General features: G+C 40.3%; 1 protein-coding gene across 1 annotated transcript; it reads left to right on the forward strand.

Annotated features, from left to right (window-relative positions):
• The first annotated feature begins 1,455 nt into the window (after nucleotides 1-1,455).
• On the forward strand, nucleotides 1,456-24,433 carry LBR (lamin B receptor). Its single transcript, XM_081186426.1, has 14 exons — nucleotides 1,456-3,408; nucleotides 8,636-8,808; nucleotides 10,545-10,742; nucleotides 11,293-11,376; nucleotides 11,869-12,049; nucleotides 12,904-13,100; nucleotides 15,134-15,188; nucleotides 17,353-17,547; nucleotides 18,079-18,182; nucleotides 18,629-18,754; nucleotides 19,837-20,005; nucleotides 21,265-21,345; nucleotides 21,458-21,580; nucleotides 22,189-24,433. The coding sequence occupies exons 2-14, from the start codon at nucleotides 8,644-8,646 to the stop codon at nucleotides 22,347-22,349; spliced, it is 1,839 nt and encodes a 612-aa protein (XP_081042552.1). The 5' UTR covers nucleotides 1,456-3,408; nucleotides 8,636-8,643; the 3' UTR covers nucleotides 22,350-24,433.
• The last annotated feature ends 104 nt before the right edge of the window (nucleotides 24,434-24,537 follow it).

Here is a 24,537-nt window from a genome sequence, read left to right on the forward strand (position 1 = left end):
TCTAATGCATACCTTAATTTTCACAACGTAATTTGGCCAAAAGAGATGAGCATTAGATTTGAGTAAATACGGTATTACTTGGGGTCACAAGCATCAAGTCTCTGGCAGTGCTAGCCTCAACTAGCTTGGACATCACAGTGGTTGGTTGTGCATGGCAATAAAGCAGCATTGCCTATGCAGGAAATGGCTTTGAAGCAGTCTCAAACCCTCTCTTTAATATAGCTGCTTATATTTCAGTTGTCCATAAGTGTTTTTTTCTTTTAAATTTAGTTTTTGCTTTGCAAAGTGTCAAAAATATGAATCAAATATTACAGGCAGTTGAGGAGGAGGAAACTCATTTTTCACATTTGCTTTTTAAGGGGATTGCAACAACTGAAAGAAAAACGAGGAGGCCTAAGAAACTCAGCAATTGCAACCCAACATTTCATAATTCTCAGTATAATGATCATCTTTAAAAGAATGCTGGCTCAAATGTCTTAAGAAAATAGTTCAGGCTCTCCAACAGTCTTTAATCTAGAAAACATACACGCACACCAGCAATTGGCCTCCTTCCTACCCATGTAATCCATAGACTTTCTCACGGGATCAGTAACTGGAGCAATGCATGGAAAGAAAATGCTGAACGCTTGCTGGAGTGGTACTATAGCATGTATATCTTATCATAATACACTGGAATAGAAGGGCTGCACAGACTTCCCTTATGCAACAACTGGGTGTTGTAAATGCACAATTGCAATTGCCACAGGCACCTAGACTGGAACATTGGAATCATATTGCTTACAGTATGATTTTGTTTTGTTTTTTGATTTTTTTTTTGCAGCTTGTTTACAGAATCTCAAATTCAAATTACAAATTCTAAGGCACAAGTTGGCACAAAAAAAAAGTTTTCTTGCACAAGCTGTTTGCAGCTCCAGCCACCAAGTGTGTGTTTGTTATCTACATAAGCAGCTTTTAACAATTTGGGAACGTTTCCAAGAAGGCAAGTGTATTTAAAGGCTCATCCAAGAGAGTCATGTTAGTTACATCTTTCAAATACAGTAGGTGGGATTTTTGTCCCAAGGTTTAGGCCCAACAATATATCATTGCTAAATATTTTTTTTAAAGAGTTACATGCCTTTTGTTTTCGTGACATGCGTATTGTTTGATGGTCTTAGAATGTTTGCTTGTTACAGAGGCTGGATGAAGGCCTTTAGAGGCACTAAGCACTGAAAAAGATTATGGTGCCACCACTATGTAATTCAAAATAAAAACAATCCTAAACCATAACCATAGTTGTCAACCTTCCCTTTTTTTGCGGGAAATTTCCTTATTCCAGCGCCGTTTCCTGCTGCTTCCCGCTGCTATCCCGGATTGTTAGATACCCCTTAGACTGTCCCTGGGACAGGTGAGGCTGCTGATCCCTTATTTTCAAATCTGAAAGTTGAAAGCTATGCATAACATTAAATTTTATTTTTCAAAATAGTTAGATTATACATTTTTATCTGCCTTAACACACCAATGGGCAGTTCAATAACGTATTTAGGCTCTGAGCTAACTAAGGTTAGTCAGGACTTACATTGTAAACCTATGAGTGCCCAGAATGTTTCCTGATGGGCCGCCAGAAACCAAATGGCTTGGTTGTACTCAGGTGACAAGCAAATGGAAGTAGGCTGTGGTAGCCTTAGAAGCCACTCACTGAAACATCACATGTGATAAACCTGTTACGCACCCACCCCCATATGCGCTAACAAGCTTCCACAGCAGCAGTGGCTGCAGCTATAACATGTTGTTCTTACATTTTGGACTTGATTGTGACAATAGCATGGGAACTGGCAGTGTGGGGGAGCTTGCATGCATAAGCAGCACATATTTCACAATAAACTCCCATATGGAACCATTCGTACACGGTTGCTGTTCTGACTGAATTCTGGTCTTAGGTAAGCATATGCCAGGGGTGAAATTAGGCTATTGCCATATTTCAAAAGGTGAAAATCCGGACACAAAAGCTCTTTTTGGGGGGGGGGGTTGGTTGGCATATGCATAGGATTACAGCTGGTTCAATATGCCAATATGCTGGGACTTAAGGCACATAGTTACTATGCTAGCTGAATAGCCACTATTACCAATGCATTTTCAACAGGGGAGGGAAAACACACACAACCTGAACATGCAAAAATGGCAGGTGTCTTGCCACCCTGCAACACCAGGTGACACCACAGCACTTCCAGACTCACTGGCACAGCCAGCAGCAAACCTTACACGCTCCCAAACGGAGGTTTGAACCCCCTTATGTGCCTCACGCAATCCTTACAGAGCCAGCCTATTTTTAGTCTGTCTCTTCTCTTGTTCCCTATTGCTATGTTTATGGGTTGGTTTTGTATTGCATTCGTTCGTCAGACTTTTGATCACCGCCTTGGAACATTTTGATGAAAGGCATTCAAGAAAATAAACGTCTAGCACGGTCTTGTTTGGAAATGAGGGTCACGCTCGTTCTCTCTACACTCAAAGCCATGGGGCAGAAGACAGCACTGCAGGTTAAAAAGACCATCGGCCGCTGGAAATAGAAGAGGTGTTTAAAATTTCGGACGCATGCAGTTCAGTAACAGTAAGGCACCAGTCGCAAATGGTTCTGTATATGCGAAGCTCTTCAAATTTCAGGGCGTGCGGCTTGCACCGCTTTGGACTTCCTGCATCTTTTGTTTTTCTTGGCATAAAGCGGTTCAGTGCACAGGGACTGGGTGGGCGGGTGTTGTCTGATCTGCGCTGACAGAAACGTGAGCGGATTGCTTTGCACACCCACCCAAACTCCCCGCGTGCGCGTTAAAACTATGCTTCGCCATCCACAGTGGGAGCGGGAACTTCTGGGCGGCGTCCCCACTATCCTTGATTTCATCTGGGAACCCGCTTATCGACACGTTTGCATCTGTTCAGATGTGCAAACTGGAAGGAGAGGGGAAAAGCCCGCTCCCCTCTCCATCACTCGGAGAGAGCCGGACGAGCAGCAGCGAGCTTTGAGAGGAGGCGGGTCCTTTTGGCGCTCCGCTACAGGACTCTCAGCTCCCCAGAGTGAACTATGTCAACTGGCTGAAGCGGAGGCACAACTTGGACCGGAACTCGGGAGGTTGAGCGTCGGAGCGCGAGAGGGAGGAACGCGCCACCGACTCTCAGCCAATGGGAGGCCGCCGAGACGGATTCAAACGCCGCGGCTTGGCCAATGGCTGCGGTTGGCGCCTCGCCTTTCGCGCCTCCCAGCGGGACCCGGGGGAGGGATTTGGAACGTCGCCCGCTATCGCTCCCGTAACCGTCGCTTGAGGCGGTTGGCTCTTGCTGCCGTTGAGTTCGCCCCCTTCCTTCGCCCGCTTGCCCAGGCTTCACGTTGCTCGGCCGAGACCTCCGTACCAGACGACGCGGCGGGGGCGCAGCGACCAGGTGAGGACGCGTTGTTTGCGGGCCGGGACACACCCCTTCGGCGCCTGTCCTGCGAGGGAGGGTACCGGGCGGTCGCCGCCTCCTGCTCCCACCCTCCCTCCTTCCTTCTCTCCCTCCGCCTCCATTTTCTGAGGCCTGGGTGCCGTCAGGCTGCAGCCTCTGCCTCCCACAGCCATCGCTCCGCGTCCCCCCATGGCCTTTCGCCAGGCTCTTTTGTTTCGAGAGCCGCGAGTCGCCTCTCTTTACTCCCCCCTCAGTCCCACCCGCGAGGGGCCGCTAAGTTTCTCTCGTGGGCCGTTTGGGGCGCCGCAGAGGCTGCGCGAGCGAGTTGTCCTCCCCTCTTTGCGGAAAGCGGATCCCGCCCCTGAGAGCCGCGAAGCGAAAAGGTCGGAGAGCATCGCAGGCACCTCGCGACACGCAGGAGGGGTCTGGAAGGGATGGCATCAGCTCTTGAGGGCTGCGATGCTAAGCATCTTTACTAGGGGGTCAGCTCCACGGAACTTGGTGGAACTTGTTTTAGAATAATATTCCCGTTAGGATGGAAGTTAACCCTTTTAAAATAATAATGTTTATCTCCGGCTCTGACGTATGCACTCTTCTCGTTGGTCGTTTCTGGGGAGAAGTGAATAGAGGACACTTACTTATTTCATTTATATTCCACTTTTCCCCCAAGAAGCTCAAAATCTTGTGCGTGAATGTTGCGCGCCCCATTTTATTTTCAACCCTGGGAGGCTGAGACACAGTAGCCTAAGGTCACCCAGTGAGCCATATGGTTATTTGGGAATTTGCATTTCCGTCTGCAGTTTCCTAGGACGACTCACTCGGGCTTTTGATTTTTAGGTCCCCTTTGAAACCACTGCAAATGTGTGAATTTCATGTTAAATGGTTGTAAAACTGCAAATGCTGCTGGAAGGAATCCTAAGGCTGCAGCACTAAGATCATTAATTGCACTGCTGTTGAAGCTAATTAAGTGGCACCACCCAAATTTAAAACTGGCAATACTAGATGATCTTTGGGGTCCCTTCCAAGACTACAGTTCTATGATTCTACTTCTAATTAGTCTTCTACAAAAACCTGTTCCGCAGACAAATGTGTGAAAGCTTTTCATTCAGCCATGTGTATGCGCTGTGTATATGAGGATTTGCAAGCTGTAGTAGTAATAACATACAGTACTAATATTAGAAATATTTTTTTAAAATGATACTTTCTAGTTGCCCCCCAAAGCCTTGCAGAAGGAAGCATACAGCAGCTATCTCTAAGCTTGCTGCTTTTCAAATCACTTTGGAGTGATGTAAAGATCCAGTTATACATCCAGTGAGGGTCTGCTGCCGGGGCACACTCTGAATCTACCCAAGTCTTAGCTGTAGTGAAGGAAAGCACTCAGGAGCCTATCATTCCATGGGATTGATATGCACTCCTTGAAGATGTCTTACGACTCCTCAGGGGGCTGATGGTACATCCCAAAGTCCCAATAAATACTAGCCTGCAGACATCAACAGGATTTTTGCTCTTTATTTTGAAATGCATAGATTAATTTAGTGGAGACGTCAGACAAGTGCACCTGACATACCGTAGTCAACAAGGAGTACTGTTGCACAAAAATCCAGTATAACATGGATGTGCTTAGTATTTTATGCTTACAGGGCTAAATGTGTTATGTGGGAGACTTGTGCCTGTTGCATCAATCTTCGCAAGCACACCTGCAATTTAAGGTCTAATTTTGTTTCATTTGTGTTGTAAATTGCTACACCAAATAACAAGCACACACTTGAGAAATTTGGTATCATTGCAACTGTTATTTAATTCAGTACAGATACTATTTGACTTGCACTGTGTTTTTCTAGAAGTAAAAATTCCATTTCTTGCTCCACGTTTATTTATTTTATAAACCTCTTCACTGTATAAAGCCACTGAGGTGGTATATGCTTAAACAGAGAGGCCTCTCCCCTCTGCACCTGAAATGCAGCTTGTTCTGTGTATTTTTACCAGGAAGTAAGCCCCACTAGGGACGCGGGTGGCGCTGTGGGTAAAACCTCAGCGCCTAGGACTTGCCGATCGCATGGTCGGCGGTTCGAATCCCCGCGGCGGGGTGCGCTCCCGCTGCTCGGTCCCAGCGCCTGCCAACCTAGCAGTTCGAAAGCACCCCCGGGTGCAAGTAGATAAATAGGGACCGCTTAGTAGCGGGAAGGTAAACGGCGTTTCCGTGTGCTGCTCTGGCTCGCCAGAGCAGCTTCGTCACGCTGGCCACGTGACCCGGAAGTGTCTGCGGACAGCGCTGGCTCCCGGCCTCTAGAGTGAGATGAGCGCACAACCCTAGAGTCTGGCAAGACTGGCCCGTACGGGCAAGGGTACCTTTACCTTTAAGCCCCACTAATTTCAATGGGCTTACATGTAAGTACGAATAGCAGTGCAGATTTAACAGTTGTGTGTTGATTAAAGGAATGGATCCTTATTCCAACTCTTGTTTCTGAGCTAACTTCTGACAAGAAAGCAAGTTAATGGATTTAATGGATTTTCAGATGTCACCCTGGACCCAAAAATATTTTGGACCTGTCATAACCTTTTGAAATGGGGGCGTTTCATTGACATCAGTTCACTGAACTGGAGTCCAGCTACAGTCCAGCGCTAGGTTAAGCAGCCTTAAGACTATTGACTGCAATAGGCAAAGCATAGATTGTAACCTCTGTAGCACATAGTGTGAATCTCTTGTACCTGTTTTCCCATTGTGTTTGTGCACTTTCATATTTTTCCTATGTGTGTGTTGAACTAATATATTTGAACAGATGGGAAAATCCTATACTTTTTTTGCACCTGTGCAGCTTAGAACTTGAGTAAAATACAGTGGTACCTTGGGTTACATATGCTTCAGGGTACAGTGGTGCCTCGCAAGATGAAAAGAATCCGTTCTGTGATTCTCTTCGTCTAGCGGTTTTTTCGTCTTGCGAAGCAAGCCCATTGAAGGATTAGCGCTTTTAGCGGCTTATCTGCTGATCAGATCAGCTGATAAGCGGCTTAGCGGCTTAGAAAAAGGGGGGAGGGAAAAAACAGCAGGAACTCGCAAGACATTGTCGTCTTGCGAAGCAAGCCCATAGGAAATTCGTTTTGCGAAGCACCTCCAAAACGGAAAACTCTTTCGTCTAGTGAGTTTTCCGTCTTGTGAGGCATTCGTCTTGCGGGGCACCACTGTACATACGCTTCAGGTTACAGACTCTGCTAACTCAGAAGTAGTACCTCAGGTTAAGAACTTTGCTTCAGGATGAGAACAGAAATCATGCTCTGGCGGTGTGGCGGCAGCAGAAGGCCCCATTAGCTAAAGTGGTGCTTCAAGTTAAGGACAGTTTCAAGTTAAGAACGGACCTCCGGAACGTATTAAGTACTTAACCCGAGGTACCACTGTACTAGTACTGTATAATGGTTGCTTTTTTAATGCCAATTTTTCTTTTTAAAAAGGGGTGTGACTCTTATGCAGTGGTGACAATTACACTGTGAAATATGGTAAATACATAACCTAGGTCTCTGACCCTGCCCCACAAACCCCACATGGAGAACCAGGAGGCTTGCTGCACAAGTCCTATCTCAGATGCATGCTCTTCTTCTTTTTTTATAAGATATTTATTGAGATTTTCAAGAAATTACAAAATAAAAAGAAAAAAGAAAAATACAAAATAAAAATAGTTAAAAACAATTCAGTCTTTCCGTCACATATTTTTCATTTGCTTATTTCCCGGACCTCCTCACGCCTCCCTTTTCTGTATTCCAGTTCAAATTGTTAATTCAGCAAATCCCTCCCCTCTTCATTCATCTTAATCTTCAATTTTAAAATATTATAACATTAAATTTTTACCTATTAATAACCATTTTCTCATATTCTCTTATAGCATTACAGCTAAAGACCACTTAGTTTCTATCCAACATCATTCTAACATTCATTAATTTTACAGTGTTTCTGTAAATAATCTTTAAACTTTTTCCAATCTTCTTCCACCGACTCTTCTCCCTGGTCTCGGATTCTGCCAGTCATTTCTGCCAGTTCCATATAGTCCATCACCTTCATCTGCCATTCTTCCAAGGTGGGTAGATCTTGTGTCTTCCAATACTTTGCGATGAGTATTCTTGCTGCTGTTGTGGCATACATAAAGAAAGTTCTATCCTTCTTTGGCACCAATTGGCTGACAATGCCCAGGAGAAAGGCCTCTGGTTTCTTCAGGAAGGTATATTTAAATACCTTTTTCATTTCATTATAGATCATCTCCCAGAAAGCCTTAATCCTTGGGCACGTCCACCAAAGGTGAAAGAATGTACCTTCAGTTTCTTGATATTTCCAACATTTATTATCAGGCAAATGATAGATTTTTGCAAGCTTGACTGGTGTCATGTACCACCTGTATATCATTTTCATAATATTCTCTCTTAGGGCATTATATGCCGTAAATTTCATACCTGTGGTCCACAACTGTTCCCAGTCAGCAAACATAATGTTATGTCCAACATCTTGTGCCCATTTAATCATAGCAGATTTGACCGTTTCATCCTGAGTATTCCATTTCAACAGCAAGTTATACATCTTTGACAAAATCTTAGTTTTAGGTTCTAACAGTTCTGTTTCTAATTTTGATTTTTCCACCTGGAAGCCAATTTTCTCAGATGCATGCTCTTCTGTCGCTAGTTACCAGGCACTGGGCACACCCATGGGCCCCAACCGCTCACCTCTGGGCAAGACCTTGCCATCACATTTCTCCTCTGTCACTGGCTCTCAGACCAGACCTCAGCTGCCGCTGCCCTCACTCCCTGTGCAGGGCTGCCTCATCCTCTGTGGGCTGAGGGCTGACTTGGCCAACAGGCGAGTCCCACAGGCAGCCCTGGGCCCGCAGGGAAACAGGAAGAGGCTGGGAAACAGCTGCGCCAAGAGCCATTTCATTTACAAAAGGAGGAAAATGCTGTTGAGCAAAACAAAATGTCACATTGGCAAGGCATTTTCACCCCTGCAATGCAGGGATTGCTCTGGGGACCAATTTTAGGGTCCGAAAAAGAGGGGGTTCGACTGTTGCACGGTGGTGACCATTATGCGTTGAAATACAGTAACTCTTGTTAAGTGCTCATACATTTCTTCCGTTTAGCTCATTCAGCACATGGGTGATTTTGTTTAACTTCATTAGACTCAAAGCATGACTTGACTTTTGCAACATCTATGCTAACAACTTCAATTTCCTCCACTTTCCCCCCCGAGATTGAAACATGCCCAGGAGAAAGTTTGCTGATGAAGAAGTGGTAATGGGCCGGTGGCCTGGAAGTGTTCTGTATTATGAAGTACAAGTAACCAGCTATGATGACCGAACTCATCTTTACACAGTAAAATACAAAGATGGAACTGAGCTTCAGCTAAAAGAAAGCGATATGAGGGTAATTAGTCTTTAGAGTAAATAATCATAACAAGAAGGGCTCATTTGTTTACTAATGAAGCCTTTGGGCTACACTTCAGTCATTAGTCCTAAATATTTGCTTCTGTGTATATTCCTGCAGTATGAGGATAAAACTATGGGGTGGCATCCAATGCACTTGCTCCATTAGCACAAGGATTTCCATTTGTATAACAGAAGGTTCATGCTGTGCCATCCCCAAAACTACTCCAGAATGTTGGTGGAACCCTCAGAGCATGTTGGGAGGCGAAGTGGAAGTTCCAGTGTGCAGCCAAAAGTGCTTGCACTGATGGAATGAGAGCATTGAATACTACCCATGGTTTGTGAAGTTGCACTATATATCAAGCCATTGTGCTTTTCCTTATTGATTTTGTATGTTTTAAGATTAGCCCATTTTAAAACGCTTTGATGGGCATTCTGTGCAGTATCAACAGAATTTTCCACATGCAGGTGTTGTACCATGGCCATGGAGTTTGTTGAACACTTGTAAAGTCATTAAACAAATTGTAATGCATGTACAGCCACATTTTTAAAAAATTGCTGGGGGCTCAGCTTTGAAAATTTGTAGTATATCAGGCATTTAGGAAACTGAATAAATTTGTATTCTTTATTTTCAAGTAGATTCAGTAATAACTGCTCTGGTTGTATCAGTTCACATCTGACACACAATGTTTGGGGTTGCTGAATTTCTTAAAAATGCATATATCTCCCACATCTAATCAGCATGTGTGCTGAATATTTTAAAGTCCAAAATGAACTACTTTGGTATTTTAGGGTGTGTTATAGCAACTCAAATAAAAATCATATTTATTTTCCAAACAACTGTATTTTAAATATATGTTGAATGTATGTTGAAATAAGCTGTGCTTTATTTTCAATATTGTTGCTAATGTTTGGGATTATGCAATTTCATATTTATTTATGTAGTGTTATCACCTACATAAATCACCAGACATCTAGATTTCCCCCTAAGTAAGAGTGGACACACATCAGCTTTCAAGGTTGAGCACATTTGTTATGGTTTTACTGCTAGCTTGGTTTTAGACTGAGGAGGCAGTTGTGCTTTACAAATCCAAATCCTAAATCTGAAGCTTGAATAGTAAGGTGCAATACTATTTCTTCATTTCACCTCTTTTCAATTTCTTGATCCACCCTCAAGCAATGTTGCCAAAAAACTGAATTAATGTAAAATAATAATAATAATAATAATAATAATAATAATAATAATAATAATAATAATAATAATTTATTTATACCCCGCCACTCTGGGTGGCTCCCAACAGAATATTAAAAATGCAATAAAACATCAAACATAAAAAACTTCCCTAAACAGGGCTGCCTTCAGATGTCTTCTAAAAGTCTGGTAGTTGTTTTTCTCTTTGACATCTGGTGGGAGGGCATTCCACAGGGCGGGTCCCACTACCGAGAAGGCCCTCTGCCTGGTTCCCTGTAACTTGGCTTCTCGCAGCGAGGGAACCGCCAGAAGGCCCTCTGCGCTGGACCTCAGTGTCTGGGAAGAATGATGGTGTTGGAGATGCTCCTTCAGGTATACAGGACCGAGGCCATTTAGGGCTTTAAAGGTCAGCACCAACACTTTGACTTGTGCTTGGAAATGTAATGTAAACAATGAATATTTTTAAATAGAAGATTTAGAGATATTCATAACTAACTACTAGTTTGTAAAGCTAATGATGTAACTGTTTTTTTATTATTTTTCAGTCTATGTCATCTTTTCGATTTAGAAAAAGTAGTTCCTCCTCCGGTTCCCCTTCAAGACGCAGTGGTAGCAGATCTAGATCAGGCTCCAGATCTCGTTCACCTGGTCGGCCAGCAAAACACAGACGTCGTTCTTCCTCTCAAAGCAGAGAACCAAAAAATGAAAAGAATATGATTGGGGAACCTAATTTGATTCCTTTGGTATTTGATTTATTTTTATGTCTAGTCCCTTTGTCAAGCTATGTTCACATACAGATAAACCGAAATATAGAATTTTTTTGTGCAATATAGTTTGACAGTAGCTGCACTTTTTGTAGTTTGGAATCACAAAAAGCCATAGCAACTGTACCTTGAACAAACTAGATTTCATGCACTACTCAATTTCTTCCTCCTTTCCAAAGAAAGTAGAAGGAATTGAGTACTGTCAAAAGAAAGTTGGCACAGACATTAAAAAGTCAAGTACACGGAGCACATCACAGGTTCCATATACTTATTTTCCACTTCTCCACTGTTTCACAAATTCCTCTTCTACTTAGATTTGGAGACCGTTAAAACTAAACCAGGTACTTCCCAAAGTTATTTGTTTTAGAATTTCATTCAAGGGTTCCATAAAACCTGGTTCTCTTGTGTGTCTGTGCTACACATCAGAAATTTATAAAGGCAATCTATGATTGGTTGTGGAATGGAAGGTTTTCTGAAAAATATTTACTACAATGGAAACACTCAATTCTTTTTTTTTTTTTTAATCCAGAAACTGAATGAAAACAATACCAACCAGTATAATGGGGAGCCAGATATCACAGAAGTGAATTACTCATCTCACAACACTCTAGAGGTATGAAATAATAGTGTTCAACATACTCAAATCTCCATTGTTTCTGGAAACCTTCTGGTTAGATGTTGAAAGTTAGCTGCTCTTCAATCCTTGAGATTACAATATCTGCATTAAATGTATTGGTTGATAAAATGGATAGAATGTAGAAAAAGGATCTTGAATATTTTATAAAGAACTTTGACATGATAAAATGGATAGAATGTAGAGAAAGGATCTTGAATATGTTATAATGAGCATTGACAAAGGAATAGGTTGCTCTTATCCTGCTAAGAATGACTGCATTGTGTTGTAAATGTTTTGATGAAAAGGAATTGTGGGGGGTTTTTTCGAGGAAGAAGTATGAGAAGGGAGTGTATGGCAGTGTAGATTAGCAGAGTTGGGATCATAGAAATGAGGGGTTTTCAGGCAGTATTACTTGAATGGAGGGATATATCCAGCAGGTGGTGCAATATGATTGCAAATGACTTCCTCTCCCTTCACTATGGTATTTAGCGCCAAAGAATTGAATCTGAGCGTGCCAGAGAGCGCATCCTCGAACGCTACAATTTGCATTCAAGGAAGGAGGAGAAGAGAACAGAAGAAATGTATTCAGAAGAGAGAATTTTTGAGAAACCCAAACCTGTTGTAAAAGTATGCATGAAGACAAAGGAACTAGAGTTTGGAGGAAAAATTGGTATGATAGTCTTGGCGTACTGCAGCATTCATATAGTTTTTTGCAAATTCCCAAATTCACTTTAGTGGAGGGAAGCAGCTCTGTATGCACATCATTGTATATACAGAGCTGGCATTTCCATTAGAAGTCAGTTTGAGACCTCTCCTGGTAGTGGTTTCTCGAATCCCAGCATACTCAATAAATAGTTACATAATGACAGTAGTTTTCATGAATTTTATTGCATAATCTTTTCCTAGTAATCATGCTTTCTGTGTGACATCAGCTACTATGCTTACATGTCATCAATATCTGGGCAAGTGACTAGAATTGGGACTAGAGTGGAAAGTTTCGGCTTTTGATCGCTGACAACCCAGAAGTGAATGCTTCCGTTTTCAAACACCTCAGAAATTGAATGGCTTCCGAGGCGTGTTTCTCCATTTTTTCCAATGGATTTTGCTGACTGCCCAATGCGCCTTGGTTGTCGAACGTTTCGGAATTCGAATGGTGTTTTCCAGAACATATTATGTTCGACAACTGAGGTTCCACTGTAGTTCCTTCCTCTTGCATCTCTGTGGCAACCTGCTGCCGGCCAAGAGCCTTTCGTACCTTAAAGTTTAGACAAGATCATTTCTGTGCAATTGCTAGAAGTATACATGCAGTCTTTAATTATGTCACCCATTTCAAATTGTTCTCCATTAGGCAATGAAAGCATTATATCTTAAAATAGGTAACAGTCCTGGTATGTATGTGGGGAGGGGGTGATCTTTGAGTTGCAATATTGTAACAACTGAGTAGTTTGACAACCGTTTTTCTGTTGTAGTAATGCTTCATTTTGTTTCCTGTTTAACTTCTGATTCTGTGTGTTTGTTTTGCAGGTGCCTTTTTAATGATTTTTCTCCTTCCTGGAACTGTATTTTACTTGTTGTTGATGTGTACTCAGAAAGACCCCAGTGTCCTGAATTTTCCTCCCTCCCTCCCAGCTTTGGAAAGTTTATGGGAGACAAGAGTGTTTGGTGTCTTTCTTCTTTGGTTCTTTCTCCAAGCTCTGTTTTACTTACTCCCAATAGGAAAGGTAAAACTTTAACTATAAATTTGTATACTGCGTTTACAAAAATGCATTTTCATTTTGTGTGTGTCACAATTTTAAAAAAATATTATGGCTGTCATAAAGCAAAACCAATGAAAATGATGATTTGAGGGACCATATTTGATGAGGAGAATGATCATTGCAATTTTCAGTGTTCAGTGTTCCAAACAGGAATGTACACAATTATATTTTACATGATAGATTCTATATGAAACCATTGCAATGGCCTTCAGGAGATCTGGGGCACTCAGCCCTGTTTCTCTGTTACGTTTGACTTAGGAGTTACCCAGGCATGCTCTAGACACATGTCTTGATGGAGTGGTGAGCTGGATTGTGACAATCTCAATCACTTGTGGTCTGCAGAGGCAGCCTTAGGAACCATGCCATGGACTGTAGATGTACATCTAAGAAGAGTGACTAGTGGGGTGCCACAGGGTTCTGTCTTGGGCCCGGTCTTATTCAACATCTTTATCAACGACTTGGATGATGGACTCAAGGGCATCCTGATCAAATTTGCAGATGACACCAAACTGGGAGGGGTGGCTAACACCCCAGAGGACAGGATCACCCTTCAAAACGACTTTGACAGATTAGAGAACTGGGCCAAAACAAACAAGATGAATTTTAACAGGGAGAAATGTAAAGTATTGCACTTGGGCAAAAAAAATGAGAGGCACAAATACAAGATGGGGGACACCTGGCTTGAGAGCAGTACATGTGAAAAGGATCTAGGAGTCTTGGTTGACCATAAACTTGACATGAGCCAACAGTGTGACGCAGCAGCTAAAAAAGCCAATGCAATTCTGGGCTGCATCAATAGGAGTATAGCATCTAGATCAAGGGAAGTAATAGTGCCACTGTATTCTGCTCTGGTCAGACCTCACCTAGAGTACTGTGTCCAGTTCTGGGCACCACAATTCAAGAAGGACACTGACAAACTGGAACGTGTCCAGAGGAGGGCAACCAAAATGGTCAAAGGCCTGGAAACGATGCCTTATGAGGAACGGCTAAGGGAGCTGGGCATGTTTAGCCTGGAGAAGAGGAGGTTAAGGGGTGATATGATAGCCATGTTCAAATATATAAAAGGATGTCACATAGAGGAGGGAGAAAGGTTGTTTTCTGCTGCTTCAGAGAAGCGGACACGGAGCAATGGATCCAAACTACAAGAAAGAAGATTCCACCTAAACATTAGGAAGAACTTCCTGACAGTAAGAGCTGTTCGACAGTGGAATTTGCTGCCAAGGAGTGTGGTGGAGTCTCCTACTTTGGAGGTCTTTAAGCAGAGGCTTGACAACCATATGTCAGGAGTGCTCTGATGGTGTTTCCTGCTTGGCAGGGGGTTGGACTCGATGGCCCTTGTGGTCTCTTCCAACTCTATGATTCTATGATCTTACAGTGATGCTGAAAAGGGCTTTTTTACATAGTGGTTTCTGCCTTGTACATTGATCTGCCTGTGATGATCAAGCAGATTGATCATAGAATGTTTATGTTGACAAATGGAAATCTGTCTGCTTACCTGGGCATTTTCCTGACAGTTAATACTGGCTTCTGGTTACTGTGATCAATATTTTAATTTGTTTTTTTCTGACCTGGTTTTCTTGTGATACATTGTTTTATTGATCTGTTAATCCCCATAGTATTTCTTTTTTAAATCAAAGGTGGTATATAAATTATTAGAATTAATACAAATATTTCTTCTAGATATCTTATTTTTGTAGTTGTATGAGTGTTGTATTCTTCTATGCCAACTTTGGGATTTTTGATTGCATGGAAAGAGCCATGGTTAATCTGTTTTTTATAGTTTTTAAACCTCAGATTATTATGCAATCAGTTTTATATCATGGGGATTATCATGTAATTGCAAGGTTTAGAATTTCCCCTTTTTCTTGGCTAAGTGGCTCTGTTATTCTACAAAATGTAGAAAGGCAACAGGTTCTTTAAAAAATGATTGTTTCCCTATAATTTGCTTTACTACTCCTGAATCTAGGTGGAAAAGACTTTTTTCTTTTTCTTTTAAGATTGTAGAAGGGACCCCACTTTTGAATGGAATGAGACTGGAATACAGGATAAATGGTAATTAGGTTTTAAATTCAGCATTACTTTTGAACTGGTAACCTATAATTATTGAGATTGCAAACATGAGCATATATGGTTCAGTTATCATGCCAAATGATGCTTTGGGTTTTCAGCTATATGGTTACAGCTGTCTGCTTTTAATTTTCCACTTGCTTAGTACTTGTCTGTAGGTGTGGTAGCCTTCAGTAATGGGCAATGGCCATAACCATAGTTTGTTTTATACTTCTAGTGTAATAGGTGTCTAAATGGGCTAAATTTTTATGACACATATATTGTTGTAGTCATAATACAATTTGAATTCTTGTCCTTAACATACTTAGTCTGAGTTGCTGATGAATGATCTCCTTCAGGAGAGGGACAGGGAAATGTGACCATGTTGATTCTCCTGGAATTCTCAGTGGTTCTTGATACCATTGATCATTAGATTTGGAGCAAAGTGTCACTGCTTTGCTGATGACATCCAACTCTATTTCATTCGGTAATAACGGAATCGGGAAAGGCCATGCATGTCATAAACCATGCTGGGATGCTATCATGGACTAGATGTGGGCTGTAACTGAATCCTGAAAAGACAGAGTCCATGTGGATGGGTGATTCCCAGATGTGCAAATTTGGCTTTGTATTGGCTCTGGATGGGGTTGTGCTCCCTCTGAAGGAGCAAGTACAGTCATACCTTGGTTTTCAAACAGCTTAGTTCTTGAATGCATGAATGCCACAAATCCGGAAGTGACTGTTCCAGTTTGCGAACTATTTTTGGAAGCTGATCATCTGACAGCGCTTCTGTGGCTTCCAATTGGCTGCAGGAGCTTCCTGCAGCCAATCAGAAGCTGCACTTTGGTTTCCAAACGTTTTAGAAGTCGAATGAACTTCTGGAACGGATTCCGTTCAACTTCTAAGGTATGACTGTACAGAGTTTGGGGGTGCTTGCTAGATCCATCACTAGAGACCTAGCTGACCTCAGTGGCTCAGGTCATCCACACCAGCTTGGGTTGGTGTGCCAACTAAAACGGTGCCTTGACACAGATAGCATTGCCAAGGTGTAACATGAGTAACCTTACAATCAGTCTCATATATTATGCTATATGTTGGGCTGCTAGAATGTTTAGTATGACACTCAGTTTTGAAAGCACTGGCTGCCTATTAGCTACCAAGTCAAGCTCAAGGCTTTGCTTTTGACATTTAAAGCTCAAAACACATCGGAACTGGAATACATAGCAGACTGTCTTCCCCAGTACAATAAAAAAAATTCCTTCCTGTAGCACCTTAAAGACCAACTAAGTTAGTTCTTGGTATAAGCTTTCGTGTGCATGCACACTTCTTCAAATACAGTACAGACCTAGCCAATCCCCAGTACAGACCTAGCCAATCTCTTAAGATCTTCCAAAGATACCCTCCTGGTCATGGCACAACCAGCACATGGCCATATGGTGAAAGGAAACCAGCTAGATGATATTACCCACCTTCTGGAAAGCGCCCCCCCCCCTGTAATTTGTGAGACAAATACAGTAATTAAAATGTATGTCAGAGCTTTCCAAACTGTGTTGCAACATATTAATGTGTTGGCTGCAGTGTGCAGGTGTGTTGAGCAAACACTCTTATAAGGGGTTAGTTTCACCTCCGGTGTGCTAGTGGAACTGAATTACTGTGTCACGAAATGATGCATGTAAAAAAAAGTGTGTCAACAACATGAAAAGTTTGGAAAGCTCTGATGTATGTGTTTAGCCAAGCTTGCCCAAGAACTTTCTGTTTATTTTTAACGAGGGAGGGCAGGGTTGGGGGGGGGGCTAAGTGTTGGAAGAAATTTTATTGAATGTTGCATTGTTATTTTTGTTGTAAGCAGCTTAAAGTTTTTTATTATAGTAAATGGATTAATTTTTATATAAATAAGTCCCTTTGGGTAGTTAATTCCAAGGTAAATGAATACAGAATTGCAGACTTAGGGTTTCACATCGTGTATAAATATTGCCAAATTGGAAACCTTAAATACCAAAGATTTCTGGCATAAAATTTTGTATCAGAGCCCACTTTATTAAGATGATTTAATTAGGAAAATGATTTACAGTGTTTCTACGCATTAACTTTCTTAAGTGTGTTTTTAGAATAGTGGTTTTTTTTTACTTGTGTCTCACATATCTCCTGTGGTTTTTTTCTCTCCTTCAAGGATTCTATGCTTTTATCCTAACAGCTGCAGCTGTAGGAATTTCTCTGTATTTTGAAATGGAGTTTTCCTATATATATGACCATTTCCTACAATTTGCTGTCTGTGCTACAGTTTTTTCTGTGGTGTTAAGCATTTATCTCTATGCCCGTTCATTAAGAGCACCTGAACAAGAATTGTCACCTGGGGGGAATTCTGGTAAGTATTCAGTTGTGGAAACATACCATGCTTGATTTATTTTATTTTATTTTTTGTTCTTATGCATTTCTGTGTGTCGAAAGTACTGTCATTACAAACTACATTAACCCCGTTCCTCTGCTCCATAGTCTCTGTCTTGGGGCTTTCAGTGAAACACTAAGGGGAATCATGCATTTAACTTCTAATGCATTTTTTGTCTGATTTAATCCACTCATGCTATTTACATAATTACTAATTTAATTTGCATGTACCTTGATAAAAAGCATTCTTATTGGGTTGTGTGCTCCTGTAAAGTTGTAATAAATTGAACTTATAGAATAATGTATACCCACTTTTCTTTTCAGTGTATTTTAAGAATATGGGACAAGTTTGGCATAACTATGTCTTGTAAGAAGTTCTAGACAGAAATCCTGTCTGACTTATCTTAAGTTCATTAATTTCAGTGGGACTACTTTAACTGTGACTTGGATAAAACCAGTAACAGTACAGTAGCCAATATTATACTGTGGTCTAATTTATTTTTATTTGTAGGCAATATATTTTATGACTTTTTTATGGGACGTGAATTAAATCCTCGCATCAGAAATTTTGACCTGAAATACTTCTGTGAGTTACGACCAGGGCTAATTGGCTGGGTGAGTAAGTGTTTAAATCTATTTTTGCATCAAATTTGATTTTACAAATAAGACAACTAAGTTCTTAAAATGAAAAATGTACTGCAGGAAAAGATTGCAAAATATTGGAAATATCAACATTATGATGACACTATATTATATACTACAACAGCCGCATCGTCACTGCAGCATTAGTTGTACAATGTTCACAGCTGCAAGTATCTCTCATTTTACACAGCTATTGTTTAATTTATAAGAGTTAAAATACAAATATGGGAAGATAAATAGAAAGGTTAAAGGGAAAAGAGCACACACTAGGTCAAACTCTGCTTATACATGAGTAAAATACTTCTTGTGAGCAGGAGAAAAATGCTTTGAAATGAAATTAACATTGAAACTTGTGTTACTGTTTCACCAGAGTTGTAAGATAAAAGTTGATTTTAATGTGCAACTTAATTTTTTTTAAGGTTGTTATTAACTTGGCAATGCTGTTGACTGAGATGAAAGTGCAACATCTGAATATGCCATCTTTGTCCATGATACTGGTTAATAGTTTCCAGCTCCTTTATGTGGTGGATGCACTTTGGAATGAGGTAATGTTTATGGATATTTGGTAGGATATATTTTTTTGCCTCCTTTTGAAGTTTTTTTTTTAAAAATGTGTTGTACTTCTGCAAACCTTGTGGTTCCTCTAATTCTGCTAGTGCCTCCCTTATGTTTCTCAGTATCCCCATTTTGGTTGTGGAGAAAACCATCTCTTATTTTTATATGATAACAAGCATATGATTGGCTCATCATCACAACGATTGGCTGAAAAACATTATGGGCTAGGCTGTTCATGAAACGTATGAGGAAATTGTTGTATAACTTGTTCCCCTCTGTCAAGTGAAAGGGGTTGCATCTTTCTGTAGACTGCACATAGGTGGGCTTCTGGGGTCTTCCCTATGGATGCCAAAAACCAGACACCTTTCCCAACACCTGGAGCAACCTTCAGTGGCAGGGAAGACTGCTGTGGGCATTGGGGAAGGCATTTGGCTATATCTTGTGTGCTACCTGGTCTGCCGTCTCAGAAGAGATGCCAGATCTAGCTTTAGCAGTCTTGCTCTAAGGGTTGACCACAGAATGAACCAGGCACCATGTCTGCCTGCTGGCTCTTCTTTCTCTGACAGGATAAGGGCATCAAGGATACAGCCCGCAAAGTGATTTCAGTTTTGGAACAGGGGGCATCTTGTACATTCTGTGGTGGCAATCTACAAGATTGGCTAACTTTCTTAGCCAAAGGGGTGAAGCACAAAATAGGTAGCTGTGCATTGGAGCAGGTTGTTTTGGGTGTGTGAGTATGAATGAGATAATGGATGGATGAATGGGGTAAGAGTTTTTGTGTGAATGGGTGTGATGTTTATGTGTGAGAGAAGGGGAAGCAGAGTGAGAAACTAGTACTAGTTTCTCCTGTTTTAGCTCTTGTCTGCCTATGTAGATAGCTGAATTGTAAAAGGCATTGAGAGCTCATTGCTGAAAAACATTTGCTGATTTTTAGAAAAGTGTAAATTCAGTCTATGTGTGCTTTGCTGCATATTCCACATGTACACAACCCTAACAATACAGTATAGTGAAAATATTTTGGCCATTAACAAAAATTCAGATCAGTACTCATTTAATTTTTTTAACTTTTCAGGAAGCTATTCTGACAACAATGGACATCATCCATGATGGTTTTGGGTTCATGCTAGCATTTGGAGACTTGGTGTGGGTTCCTTTTCTCTACAGCTTGCAAGCCTTCTATTTAGTGAAACATCCGAATGAACTTTCTTGGTTATCAGCTTCTGCAATTGTAGCCTTGAATAGTAAGTGGCAATTTAAATGAAATACTGCTTTACTTAAAAGCATTCTGGATGCTTTATGGGAATGCTTAATAGACTGATTTATTTTCAGGATTTATTCAAATATTTTCAATCATAGAGTAAGAAAAATAAGCAGAAAAAATACAAAAATTACAAAATCATATAAGCAGGCTCAATAAGCAACAAGTTAACAATTTGTCATATTTTTTGTAAACAAGCAAAACTACAGTGACAAATTAAAATATCCAATTTAATCAAATACCTAAGTAAAAACCAAACACAAATCATTCATACAGGTTAAACAACCAGTGATCTTAGCAATGGTTCCCACATTGTTTTTCACTTAAGTCGCCCACTCACTCCCCATTACTCACACAAAGAGGGTCCCACTCTGTGCCAACGGACTCTCACCCTGTAGCTTTTGACTAAGTTAACACCTTTCACCCCCACTCCAACCCATTCAGACTCTCACCCTGAGTGGTATGAATTGTTGCTCACAAGCATCCACATCAAAAACCTCCCACCCCTTGTCCCAGAGAAGTAACAAAAAAGAAAAGGAGGTGCAGCAAGTTACAGCTGGTTTTTCTCTTGTGGGTCTCAAGGTTCACAAGGCTCCTAGGCTCCTACACACAGGTAGATTTACTGGCCTCTCATCAGCCAGCACAATTAACCTTCAGGTCTTGTGAAGGAATAATATTTCATGGTTGAGTCAGTTGAGAAAGCCCTTTCCTGACCCAAACTGATGTCAACAATTCAGTTAGTAAATCAAGTAATTTTTAGAGAGGGTGTTTGTCATCAGTCTCTTTGAGTTTCATTGTTTAATAGCATTTCCTCAATGTAGAGTAGCTATAAAAACTACAAATAATTCCCCATCTCTATTTCATATTGTATAGCAGTGGCTTTCAACGTGTGCTGTGACACCGTGGGGTACCTTGAATGATGGTCAGGGGTACTGTGGGCAACCTTCTTTCCTTCCCTCTTGTGTCTCTGCCTCCCAAAGCCTTGTGCGGCTGTTTCTTGCAGTCAAATGGTGCCTCTGGGGCTGGCCAGGTGTTCTCCAGAGCTGAGGCAGCCTCAGAGTAAGCAAGTAAATTTGTAATATCCACATCAATTATACTCACGATTAGAAAACTGGACAATAAATAGATGCCTAAGAACATTGCTCTTGTCATTGTTATTAATGTAAAATTGGAAAGACAATGGACTGTGTGCTGTTGGCAAGTTCTGCAAGGAAATAATAGTTGCTTCTTTCTTTTCTGAAGTTCTTGGCTATTACATTTTTCGTGGTGCGAATTCACAGAAAAACATATTTCGAAGAAATCCAAAGGATCCAAAAGTTGCTCGTAAGTACTGCTTAGGCAACTTGGTTTTCTATTTTCTAATATTAACTATATATTAATATTACACAGTGTGTTCTCGTCTGCAGCGTATATTTATTTGTATATCATTATACAGACTTGAAAGTTATTCCCACTGCAACTGGAAAAAACCTCCTGGTCTCTGGCTGGTGGGGCTTGGTGCGCCATCCAAACTACCTTGGAGATATCATCATGGCTCTGGCTTGGTCCTTACCGTGTGGTAAGATAGTAAAGTGTCTTTTAGTGAAATCTTTCATGTTTTGCATGGGTGGCAGGCCATCATGTGGGTGATACTTCACCACCTATTGTCCAAGGCAGAAAACAATTAAGAGTTGACTTCAAGGCTGCTTCCTGCCTGCACTTAAACCATTCATTCAGGGTGGAACTATTCAGCTTGGACACTGGCCTTGTGAATTTGTCTGTGTGAGAGTGTGTGCAATCCCATTGTTTAACTTGTGTTTTTACCTCTGACCTCTGTTTTTCAAATTCCTACCAGTGGTTGTTATTAACTGAGATAACCACCCCTGATCTAATTGAAAATTGTCGTAAGATGACGGCTAGGTGGGATAATACACCATAAGTATATTGTTCTGTTTGTCTTTTTGACAGTAAGTTCTTTTTTTCTTTATCAGCATAAAAAACAGAGAAAATAAATTATGACTTGCACTCACAAATATGATGTTCAAGCTTGAAATCTAATCAAGAAACCAAAAGTCAATATTAAAACCCAGTCATAAATTATTAATGTTAAAGTGATGAACAAAAAACCCCCCTATTTACCTTTTCAGGTGAAGAGTGGAAAAAATAACTGTTTATGTGTTCTTACAGGGATCAACCACATCTTACCATATTTCTATGTCATATACTTTACTGGTTTGCTTATTCATCGAGAAGCCCGTGATGAACGTCAATGTAAGAAAAAATATGGCTTAGCATGGGAAAAATACTGTCAACGTGTACCATATCGCATATTTCCATATATCTACTGAGTATCTTCAAACTGGTGGATAATGCACCGCTTCTGCAGTCAAATCTTCATTGCAATAAACCACATACCTCATACCACTGCACTTGGTATACGTTAATTTTGCTAGATTTTCTTAAAAATTGTGATCAGATAGTAAAGCTGCAGATACCTTTACCAATAAACTACTAAAAATACTCTTTTCCATATATTTTTAGCCATCTCCCCATTTCAAATTACACACTTCAGTTAAGCAATAAATTAGTTGTATAGCACATTAAAAGCCTGTCTTGCAATGTATATGCTGGATAATGTTAATTATCTGTTCTGGACATAGGAAAGACCATTTTAGGGTTTAATGCTGAAGATTTGCTTGTTTTGTGTAACTTTTGTATTTTTCATTCTTTGGGCTACCTTCAGAGCCCTTGGCCAAAATGCACCAGAAAATAGTAAACGTTAGAGTCCAATGAAGAGTGACTTCCGATGCTACAGCTTTCTAATCATAGTAGTTCTCACTCAGGTCTGTCTCTTATAACTGGTTCTCTCAGGCTGAATCCCTAGTGGCTGTTGCAGAAGCAGGAATTGCTTCTGGGGAAGCAAATGGACAGGAGTTGCTTCTCTACCCCTTCACTCTGGAGAACAAAATCCCATTTTAAGTCTGAGCGATGGTTGTCATATGCCTCTTGAAGTTTTTACATAATAGTATTCCTTATAATATGTGCTCTAAAAAGTACATTGATTTAAGAGAATATTTTAAAATCCCTTCCAGCTCATTCTTTGAGAGTGTCAGACCTCAAGAAGTGCAAGTGACAAAAAACAATGATACAGGGTGTGGCATGTTGTACAGACTGTGAAAAAATAGGCAGTTTTTTTCAGCTATTATAAACCATTGCTTTGTACTATAGCTTTTCTTTATATTGTAACATTGAAAGACTTTGTTGTACAGTGTTTTGAGTATAAGATGCAAATCTTTTTTTTACTAAAACCATTTCCAGTATTTTTGAAACGTTTTATAAAGTATTGCTATGAAATTGAGTTGAACAATTGAAGTGCTCATTTAAATATTGCAATGACAAATGTGTTATGGAAGTATATGAAATTTATTCAAAGTTTTGTGAATTGGCATTGCTACCTCAAATGTAGGTTATTTTGCCTTTTTATACTGTTGAAAGTAGGAAAAATGCTAATTTTTCAAATTGCTATTTAAAGCAGCTTTTTAACATGATTAAAGTCAACCACTTTAATTGAACTTTTTAACAAATGTATTTTTGTATATTTGAGTTTTCATAGCAACTCATGCTATGTGGTTTTATGCTGTTTGTAGCAGAACATCTATAAAATTTTATTGAATAGTTTTTTACTGAATTGGCTATAAGGTGGAATTATTTACCTAAATGGAAGGAATAATTGCCATTTTAATATATTAAATTAGAAAGCAGGTCTGTTGAAATTTTTACAGTTGATAAAAAATATCCATTTAATAATAGCAAAGTACCCATTTTTAATTTGACTATATTTTGCATTTATGAATTTGTAGCATAGTTCTTGATAACAATTGTTTTCCGTTTAACATAGTTAAAATGCATGATTGTGGATCACTGTAGGGCTTACTTAACGAATGCCCATATCCCCGTCTAACCAGTCCCCTTTGGAACATGAATAGCCTTGAGTGATGGGGATAACAGCACTCTTATGCCCTATGGGGATCCATATTGTACTCTGTATATTTGTATGAGCCATTTTAGTTACTGCTGTACAAGATTGTAAATTGACTGTGTGTTGTGTGGCAGAAATGATCATGACAACTTTCTTTAGCCTGTTTAGAGCAGAAAAAATCCTTATAAACATTGAGTGCATCAAAATATCTATTGTAATTTGTTATGCAAAGAAAATTGTAGAAATACCACTATTTTCGAATAATTCTAAAATATCTTCTAAAGGAAAATGAGTAATCTTTTTATATGAGCCTGTTCTCCCAGGAGTGTGGTTCCTGACTAATATAAACTGCAACGTGTCATGTTTGTTACACCTTTTTACATCTAAAATGTACTCCATAGATTGAACTTCATAAAAAGTAACTTGCATAATTAAAATTTAATCTAGAAATGATTTTGTGCAGATGTAATTATTTACTTGGAAGAGACTTCTAACATTTTTGTTTGCCCTTTGAATATATAAGTAGCTCCGATTGAAGATGTATTTGTGTCCTGGGA

The sequence above is a fragment of the Podarcis bocagei genome (assembly GCF_964188305.1).
Source record: "Podarcis bocagei genome assembly, chromosome: 3".
Classification (NCBI taxonomy): domain Eukaryota; kingdom Metazoa; phylum Chordata; class Lepidosauria; order Squamata; family Lacertidae; genus Podarcis; species Podarcis bocagei.

What these genes read in the sequence shown, in the direction of transcription:
- LBR (XM_081186426.1), top strand. Translation starts at nt 8,644, where the DNA reads ATGCCCAGGAGAAAGTTTGCTGATGAAGAAGTGGTAATGGGCCGGTGG. An exon ending in TAAAAGAAAGCGATATGAGG is followed by an intron (nt 8,809 to 10,544) that starts GTAATTAGTCTT and finishes ATTATTTTTCAG; the next exon opens with TCTATGTCATCTTTTCGATT. An exon ending in GTCACCTGGGGGGAATTCTG is followed by an intron (nt 17,548 to 18,078) that starts GTAAGTATTCAG and finishes TTTTATTTGTAG; the next exon opens with GCAATATATTTTATGACTTT.